Genomic DNA, 10,169 nt, shown 5'->3' on the forward strand with positions numbered 1-10,169 from the left:
AACATAAATATTTATCAGTTCAATTTTCAGAATGCACAGCAAATAACCAGAATGGATCATATCAGTAGCAGCGATCAAACTAGAATGACTCAGATGCAAACCTCTGGATGGAGTGAACAACTTTTGAAGTACACAGATAGTTTTGAAAATACACGCCACACCAGTTTTCTCCTGTCAGCAACTGTAGTTCCAAACTACTGCATCCTTCCTGGGATGGTGATATCATTTTTGACCAATTTCTTGCTCTGTTGCTTAGTCAGTTTCTAGAGATTTTCTGGTGTATATATTTAGGGAGAAGCACATATTTTTCCTCTAAGTGACTTTAAATGAAGCACACCAAAACAATAGCTGTCTTTGCAGAAAGTATAATCTCCTAAAGTAGTATTTCTCAACCTCAGCAAATTTTAAGATGTGTCGACGCCAACTTCCAGGATTTCCCAAACAGCATTCAGTTCTGTGAGTTGAGGTCCACACATCTTAAAGTTGCCACGGTTAGGACACATGGTCCTAAAGTATTTTACCTGAGTGACTGGCTATCTACATGTATTTCAAATGTGTTTCTTAGAGACAAATCATCAAATTTTATATAACATTTTTAAAAAAAACCTATTTGTTCCTGGTTGTGTCGATCTAAGTTGCACCGGGCACTTAAAACATTTTATACTTCTCTTCTGGAACATTAGTACGTGAGTCAAAAGTAACAGCAATGTACTTGAGCCCTGCTTATATCAGCACTACTGACATGAATGTTGTACCCTCCAGGAAGACAAGAATGCCAGTTATGTATTTTGAATTTATGTCACCAGCTAAGTGTTCTTAAGCATTACATTAGTGTTGCATTTCTACATCTGTCAAAGTTAGCTACAACTCAACAACTGATGCCTTTTAATAAAAATGTCAGCCTTTACTTTGGGCTTTCATGGAATAAAGCAACTCGGCTAGTTTTACACTGGATAAACAAGAGGCTTGTTACAAATGTTAGGATAACTTAAACAGAAGATATGAAGTTGACAATTCATGGGAAGGTCTACCAACTCAACCCCTCCCTCTTATCTTTGTAAAATAATAATAACTGGCACGTACTGGAGAAAGGAACAGTCCTGGGTATTACTTTATGCCTTTATTCATCCAATACATCTGGTCAATAATCATTTGGCATACTGCTCTTGAGGAAAACAGGTGTATGACTTAGGTATGCATCTGGACTCGTGGCTTCTGCTAGAAAAGGAAGAGGCCATGGCTTTGGCTGGCATGCCAGTTACAGTCCTACCCTATCTTAACTATAGTGATCATGCCCTTGTCACCATCTGTTTGGATTATTGCAAAAAAATCTACATTTGGAGATTATTTGTTTTCAGTTGTTTTAAATTACAAGAGCCTGGGTATTGACCAGTCTTTGCTGGTGGGATCATAATATACCAGTAATGTGAGTCTTGTACTAATTGCCAGTGGCCTTCCAGATGCAATTGAAAATACTAACTTATATAGCTCTATGAGACTTGGCCCTTACACCCTAGAATTGCTCAAACAGATAGCACTTCGGTCTTAATCTTAGTTGGTTTACAATTTGCCTACTTTGTTATTCTCTGTGGACGTTTTAGTGATATATTTTTGTTATTGTGTATAATTTGTTGTGCATTTTGTAATCTTTAGTCCTTAGGCATGCACCACTTAGAGGCACTTTGCTCAAACCTATATTCAGCCAAATGGCGCTTCAAATAAACCTAGCAGCTCTATTACAGATCCCAGTTTAAAAACTCTATTGAACCAAGCTGAAAACTTTCAAGCATGGACTGCTTTTCCTTGTAACACAAAGACCAGATAAAACTACATTCTGCAGAGGCTTATGTCATCAATGTGCATCGTGCTGATTACAGAGTAGAAAAATGCAATAATACACAAGCAGTGGTTTACTTTGAAGAACTTCTGAAGATAATATAGACAAGAACAAGAGTGGGGGTTTTTTGCAATTATGGTTCTTGGCGTGATTACATTTCTGAGGAAATAGTACTATGCTAGAGGCATGAACTGTAAGACAGCTACCTTACCTAATCTCTGATCAAAGAAAGTTTAGTTACACACCTTATGTAAATTGCCTAAGATTTCCCAAAGGCAGAAATACAGGATATAAGTAAGACATAAGCTTCAAAGTTGCCAGGATAATACAGAAAAGATGGCACACCAACAGTTACATCACTGACTGATGTACCTCTGCACTCTTTTAATATAATGGAGGGAAAAGTTATTTCAAGTTGGATTCAGTCCCTGGTATTTAATGGACTTGTTCTATAGGTTTTTTTGTTTCTGTTTCAATAACAATAAGAAATCACTCTGTTGCCACTGATTTCTGCCAGGCTGTTCTTCAACTTCCCAATTTAGACTAGAGCCTGGAACTGACCAACCGTTTCCTGTCTAAATAACAATGCCTTAAAGCAGTGCCCTCAATCTTTCGGGCACCAGGGACCAGTTCCGCGGAGAGGTTTTTCCTCAGACTGGAGGGAGTGTGGTTTTGCATGCTGCTTGCATCCCATGGATGGGGATTCACTTGTTTGCACAGCCTCGTTGCTGGCATGCCATAGCCCAGTGTAAGTATAATGGTCAGTCAAGAGCAGCACACTACCCTCAGTTTCATTTATATGAGCCCCACTCAGGCAATACTCTTATGGGCGAGAGGAGCAAAATAGCTCTATGAAGGCTCAATGAGGTCTGAGAAAAATAAACTCCAAAATGCAGCATCACCCAGTGCAAGTCACTAACTGCAGCCCTGCAGCTTCCAAAACTAAAAAGGTATAATGAGCTTCCAGACCCAAAAATGCTGACACCCTAGTTTTTAAAACATATCACAATAGGAAAATAAGACAGCTAGAACGGTTCTTATTTCTGTCCCATCTCCAAATCCAAATCTACAGTAAAAAAGAACCCCATAAACCAAACCTTTATTCATGGTTCAAAAGTGAACACTTGGTTCGTTTCTCAACTGGTCCTATATCCAATTTCTTCCTCCTACAATATTACAGGACAAATGGGATCACAGGAATGCAGTGGCATGATCTGTTCCTGTTCTTCAACCAATGTGCCCCTGTTGGGTGATGGTACATTCACAGTTCCTTCTGCTGGTAGGCAGGCAATAACTGGCAGATGCTGAGTCAACACACAGTTGTTCTAAGTGAGGAAATGCGGTGACTGCCAGCTCCATACAAGTTTCTGCAAGATGCCTCGGGGTTGCTCCAAAGAGGCTGGCTAAAATCCAAGCATGAAAAAATTAAAGAACTGTATTAAAGATTTCACAAGAATGAAGTCAACATCTAGGACAAGGTACCACCCAGTGGTAGGCTGCTCTTTCCTTTCCACTTTATGGGAGGAAAATAGCCATCCTTGTGATAATCCTTAAAAAACAAAGGTTATTTTCAAAGAAGGAAAAACCATTTTATCCTAACGTATCCTGCTGGTTCAGTTGTTCTTTTTCCAACTGATAACCAGAGGGAATGGAAGCCACAATTTGCACCGAGAACTCATGCAGCCCAGAATCAGGTTCTCATTCTCATTCCTTGTGCTTTTTCTTATGATGCTTCTTTTTCCTTTTCTGAGATGGACTGTTTTTTTCCTTGCGCTTTGCCTTCTTCCGAGCTGGCTGATTCCCATCGTCAGAATTGGTGCTGTCAGAAGCCTCCAAGTCTGTGTTCTTACGTTTCCTTTTCTTCTTTTTATCCTAGTCAGGAGGAAAAAAAATGTCTTGATGAATTTTGTATGATAGAGCAAATATATCACCATTACAGATAGTCCTCAACTTGCGACCACAATTGAGCCCAAAATTTTTATTTCTGAGACTTGCCGAGTTTCCCATTTTATGATCCTTCTTGTCATGGATGTTAAGTGAATCATTGCAGTTGTAAAGTTAGTAACACAATTTTTAAGTGAATCTGGCTTCCCTATTGACTTTGTCAGAAGGTTGACCCCAAGATGCTGCAACCATCATAAATATGAACCAGTTGCCAAGCATCCAATTTTTGATGACTGTAGGGATGCTGCAACAGCCATAAGTGTGAAAAATGATCATGAGTCATTTTTTTCAGTGATGTAACTTTGAATGGACCCTAAATGAACTGTTGTAAGTCAAAGGGTTCAATAATGGAGTTACTTCTCTGCAGAAATAAGGTTCGCCTACCCAAAAAATGCAGACTAGAATAGAAGCTGTTGTTTGTTACATAGAACATAAGCTAAACTACATATGCAAACTGGCATCCGATTATACTTTAAGCTCAATTTGTGCAGGGAAATTTCAGTAGATACTTTGTATATTTTAATGTCAAAGTTCTGTAAAATGCTACTAATTCTTATCTATTTAGCAGCATAGCTTTGACATGTAACATTTGACACTCAGCTTTAAGAAAGTGGTAACGTCCATATTCTAGACAGAAAGGACCGCTGGTTTGAAAGAGGGATCAAAGATGCCATCTACATTAAAACTGAACAGCCTCTGCCAGAGGGATATGACACCACCTGTCTCCTGTTTACAATATTTTCAATAGTTCCAAGAAGGTTCCACACACATTTACACTATTTTGGTGACCCTGTGGGCACAGATAAACCTCCAAGTGGCCTCAACAACAAAGATAGTGCTAAAGACCAGATTACTGCAAGGAATATAAATCCTTCCATTCTCCACCAATCAGAACTGAAGAAGCTTCCTGGATGAGAAGCAAAACGTCTTCAAGAAAAAACAAAGATAATCCTCTTGGAAAACCATCTTGGAAAACCATATTTGAGCAATCTTGACCTGGATACCTGAGAATGTCCATAGATACCTTTTTCCTTTTCTTCATAGAGTGATGAGCTTTCTTTTCATCTTCTGCAGGGACAGGTTCATCCTCTGGTATAAGGGTGTATTTTGTCCCTCCTGGCTGCATGAAGCAATCTTTGGCAAAATGACCTACAACAAATGAATTATATAGAGACATAAAATAAGGCAACCTTTTTAGATTACTCCTCTCTATTTCCTCAAAATTTATACTGAACTCTAGCTGCTATTTATACTTGCTTAAGTCTCATTACATTTACTTGCTTAAGTCTCATTACATTTATGTTCTCCAATTTTGAGAAAAGGGGCATATATTGTCACCATATGGAAGAAAAATACTGTAGGCCCACAAATAAAGTGATATTTCCTTCATTTCTCAACTTTTTTTCAAATCCTTCTATAACTCTCTGAAAATGCACAATAAATGAAAAAAATATTACATACCTGGACAACCACACTTCTTACACACAGTGTTCAAAACAGCTTCTAAAGTAATTTTTTGACTGGTATAATCTTTGAAGGAGCATTTTTTCCGTGCCTCTTGGCTGCATAAAAACACAAGAATTTTCAGAAACAGAAATACCATTAATATGGGTAACACCTGGCTCTACTTGGAAAAATGAACACATTCTAAGTTATGTCCAAAAAATTAATATTAAAAGACAGCTTTTTGAATTGTCACTTTCTATAATTTTTTTCTAACTGATTGTCCATAATCAGAAATCTACGCAATCACTAAATTATTTTAGCAACCTTTTTGTATCATCCAACCTGTCATAGCTCAAAACAATTTATATACTTCAAAAATATATGTCATAAAAACATGCTAAAAATTACAAAGGCAGCCCTGGACGACCTGTCTACATAAGTGTGGATTTCAGGTTTCAGAATTCCACAGCCATATTTTAAAGTTGCCAAGATTAAGAAACGCAGGTCTCCTCAAGAAGCCTGACAAAGCAAGATGGTTTTCCCTGCTTTGAAAATACATGTTTGTATTTAAATTTCTTAAACTTCTGAAAAGTACGGAGCAACTTGGGCTCCTTTTTTATGTTATGTGTTTTTGTATGTGTCTTTGTCTTGTCTTGGAATTAAAAATCAATTTAAAAAAGAAAATACATTTTTGCGTATAAATAAAGAATAACAGAAATAGCGAAAGTCATTTCCCAACACAGAGCTGAGATGGGTAGTTAAAAAGTGTGGGATATAAGTGTGAGAAAAATCCAACACCTTGGCACAGTACAATCATACTTCTTAAACATAAAATGTTGGCTGCCTATTCTATGGGTAGGAAGAAAATCAATAGAAAGAATGGAATGAAGTGATTCATTAGAAGACTGGATGAAATACTGAAGAGGAATTCTCCACACCACATTTGTGGCAGGGTCTCTTGGTTTATTGGTCCCCAATGTTTTTGGCACGTTTCACAGAAGACAATTTTTCCACAAACCAAAGGTGGGGTGGGGAGAGGAACACATAATCTGGATCCCTCACGTGCAGTTTATAGTAGGGTTCACTTGGCCACCTCAAGCTATGTTGCCCAGTTCCTAACAGGCCACAGATTAGTACTGGTCTACAGCCTGGGAGTTGGGGTCCCCTGTCTTGGTGGTCTCTTTTACTGAGCTCAAAAGAACTGTTGGATTTTTACACTTTCTCCATGAAAAGTCATACTAGAAATACCTTTGGTAGAGAGAAGAAAGATTAGAGGAATGGAGATTTCACTTACTCAAGGACAACATTGTTGGGGTCTAAGTCCTTTCCAGTTCCTTGGTTAACAACTTTCATGGAAAGAGATAGTTTCAGTTTGTCATCTGTTTTCTGAAAACAAGGCAATACATTTTGATTTTGATTTCATTTTCAGATACCCAAGACAAAAACTGATGTTAAGGTTATAACAATCACATTACAGTAGTATATTTCAATCATTGAAATCTATTAATATAAAATACATTAGCTATTCATAATGAGCTTTCAGATAGTATCAACCTATCTACCTATTAAGGCAGAATTGAATGGATATTTCAGACTAGGTACTTTGTGAAATATGTAAACAACTTTGAGTTGCACATAGTTATAATAAATTCACAGGATGGATCAATTGTTGAACTAATTTGAGATGTCTTGTAACCACATCATTCATAAAACTCAATCTCATTCAATTCCGTGTTTATTTAAAATTCCAATGAAATTAACATTTTCTATGAGAATTTAGATTTTTAGATTGCATGTTTTTTTCAGTAGCTTTGCCTGTGAGCTTTAGAGTAAATGTTAAAACTGATATCATTCCTCTTTAATAAAAGTATTTGTACAATAAATACGAACTATGAAATCCTATTTGGTAGAAATCAATAAATGTGACCACAAATTTACCTCTTTTCCTATAAGTTTCACCCACACTTTTTCTCCAATGTCCACCATCTCTGAAGGTTTGTCCACTCTACAGTTTGACATTTGGCTTTTGTGAACAAGGCCTATGGCAATATTGAGAGAAAATGTTTTATTTTCTGCTAGAAATCAATAAAATAATTTTCTAAAACAACCTATGTTCTATAAAAAAGGAGACCCCTCTCTTGTTGATAACTACAGACCAATTTCACTATGCTGTGTCCCATGCAAAGTCATGGAATCAATTATCAACAAATCAATTACTCTCCATCTAGAAACTAATAATTTGCTCTCTAACAAACAATTTGGTTTCAGAAAACAACTATCCTGCAACCTGCAGCTCCTCCACTGCAGAAATATATGGACAACTCATCTAGATCAAGAGAAATCTATAGATGCAATTTATATTGCAATTTATAATTTGAAATTATGGATAAAAGGATAAATTTGGATAATGAAACTGAATTGAGACAACTGATGGGATGGTTGGACAAGGTAAGACAATATATGATGAGTAGAATCCGAGACCAAGCTACAAGAAATAAATTGGAATCACTCTATAATATGTAAATAGATAGTTTGCTCTTGGCTTAAAGTGGGTTATATAAGAAACACCCCCGATATGGTGGTGGGATATGTGTGTGTGTCGGGGTGGTGGGCATTTTTCACCATGCACTGTTTTATGTTGTGTGTATATTAAACTTGTTAAAAATCAATAAAAATATTTTTTTTTTTTTTTAAAGGGAATGGGTGCACTCAACATTTATAAGTGGAAAAGTAACACAATTCTAGTCTATACTAACAGAAGAATGTCCACCAAATAGTCACCATATAATTAACCGAACCTTGCTTTTGGGTTCCTGGAATTTTTATAAATGCTCCATATTCCGTCACAGAAGCAACCTGTAAAATAAAATAAAAAATGCATACAACCACTCACAAATGAAGCAACATTTATTAACATGCTGATTCCTTACCCTGCTCCCAGTAACAATAGAAGCTAGTACAATATGCTTAGTTCTGTCTATCTGATAGTAAAGATCAGGTAGCCTCTTGAGATTTGTTTGGAAATATCAGAGGGAATACTTACACAAATATGGGTCTACTAGTGTGCTATTTCTTTCACTGAATCTTATCCATCTAAAAACATTATTTCCTTAAGTTAAAACTCTATGTATACTTGGGAATAAACCTCCTCCACTTTGGCATGGCTAAGTTGTGAATATATTTATATTAATAATATATATATATTAGAATTTCAGCACCAAACCGCCAACTGTTATAGCACAATTCCACACTATTTCTAAGATGTTATTCAAAAAGCTTTACCACCCAATTTGTTAGTTCCCAAATCTATTGATTAGAGACATCCTAGTCTCCAGGATTTTTTTTTTAAAAAAAAGGCTTATTAATTGAATTTTTTAGAAATTAAACATATTTAACCTATCTGAACTTTAAAATCTTGCTAACTGTGAAAACACATTTTTGTTATGTATTCAATCTTAACACTCTGAAAATTAACTGTTTGGGACTATACCTCTCCTTGGAAAACAGCATAGAGTTCTGGAAGCTGATCCATTGCTTTCTAGTACCACAAAAGGAGTTTATACCAATCTTCTGGTCAAGTTTCCTTTTCTATATTCTATATTCTCCTTGGCTAAAAAAAAAAAGCTTCTCCACTGAAAAAGAAATGGAAGTTAATGGAAACATATTACAAATAAGGTAAGTCAGTAAAGAACAGTAAAGCGAGTCCAAGTCCCCACCGCCCCATTCCAATCAGTGTATACACCTTGCTCCCCTTCCTTCTGGCAGGGGATGATGGAAGCCATCCTTCACTTCAATAACCTTCGGGATTGAGAGGCATACAAATCAAATCAAATCAATAAATAAATAATTGTTTTGTACATTTTATTTTTTTCTCCACAATTTCCATTTATATATTAATACACATACATTAAAATATGTCAATAACTATATTTTTATTCAATCAATCAAAAATCAATGTCCTATTCTGCAGCTATTTTTAACTCCTGTTAATCAGTCTTGTTTTTCTTTTCTTTACACTCTCCTCCTTCTCCATTTCCTCCTTCTACCTTCTCTCCCACCTCCTACTCCTTCGTCTATTCCTTCTTCTCTCTCTTCCCCTTTCTACTTTCTCTTCCTCCCTCTTTACCTTTCCCTGGTTCACTTCAATTTCAGTGTTGGACTACAACTCTGATATCTGATTGTCCGAATAAGAGTGATTGGTTTTTATAATAAAGGGGTTTTATTATACACTGCTCAAAAAAAATAAAGGGAATGTTTAAACAACACAATATAACTCCAAGTAAATCAAATTTCTGTGAAACCAAACTGCCCACTTAGGAAGCAACACTGATTGACAATCAATTCACATGCTGTTGTGCACATTCAACTTTGTACATAACAAAGTATTCAATGATAATATTTCATTCATTCAGATCTAGGATGTGTTATTTGAGTGTTCCCTTTATTTTTTTGAGCGGTATATGTTGTTGCGAATGTGTAGAATGTTTTTAAGGATGTGGGGCTTTTAGATTAGTTAGCTTAATTTTAAATTTGGATTTAGGATGTTTCTATCGTTCTTTTATATGTTGTAAGCCGCCCGGATGTTCGGAGAGGGACGGCAATCAATCAATCAACCAATTAATCAACCAATCAATCAACAATAAAACAATCGAATAAAATAAGTAAATAAATAAGTAAATAAATAAACTCCCATTAATTACCTCACAGAAAAAACCGTGAGGAGAAATTGACAGGCCTTGTTCTCCTTGAGAAAGGAGGAGCCAAACTGAAGATAATTTAAAACTCGAACCCGCCTTCCCTGGTCCTTCTTTGCCCCGATTTGCATCTTACCGCTGTCAGGATACAGACCAGGTCCGCCACTCCAACCGCCGTCTTCGTTATCCGCTGCCCTCACAGCGCAGATAGCCTTTCTCCCTTCACCCGCCGCTCAGCCAATGGGAAG

General features: G+C 36.5%; 1 protein-coding gene across 2 annotated transcripts; it reads right to left on the reverse strand.

Annotated features, from left to right (window-relative positions):
• Window positions 1-1,105: 1,105 nt before the first annotated feature.
• ZCCHC17 (zinc finger CCHC-type containing 17) lies at window positions 1,106-10,160 on the reverse strand. Of its 2 annotated transcripts, none has more exons than XM_070764216.1 (8): window positions 10,058-10,160; window positions 8,718-8,859; window positions 8,026-8,083; window positions 7,166-7,266; window positions 6,522-6,613; window positions 5,243-5,343; window positions 4,806-4,930; window positions 1,106-3,709 (listed from the first exon to the last, which is right to left on the reverse strand). In XM_070764216.1, the coding sequence occupies exons 2-8, from the start codon at window positions 8,757-8,759 to the stop codon at window positions 3,542-3,544; spliced, it is 687 nt and encodes a 228-aa protein (XP_070620317.1). In that variant the 5' UTR covers window positions 8,760-8,859; window positions 10,058-10,160; the 3' UTR covers window positions 1,106-3,541. The 2 variants fall into 2 exon arrangements, with proteins under 2 accessions (XP_070620317.1, XP_070620318.1); XM_070764217.1 differs by having other exon boundaries at window positions 9,928-10,119.
• Between the last annotated feature and the right edge of the window lie 9 nt (window positions 10,161-10,169).

Source organism: Erythrolamprus reginae, chromosome 11 (genome assembly GCF_031021105.1).
Source record: "Erythrolamprus reginae isolate rEryReg1 chromosome 11, rEryReg1.hap1, whole genome shotgun sequence".
NCBI classification, from domain to species: Eukaryota; Metazoa; Chordata; class Lepidosauria; order Squamata; family Dipsadidae; genus Erythrolamprus; species Erythrolamprus reginae.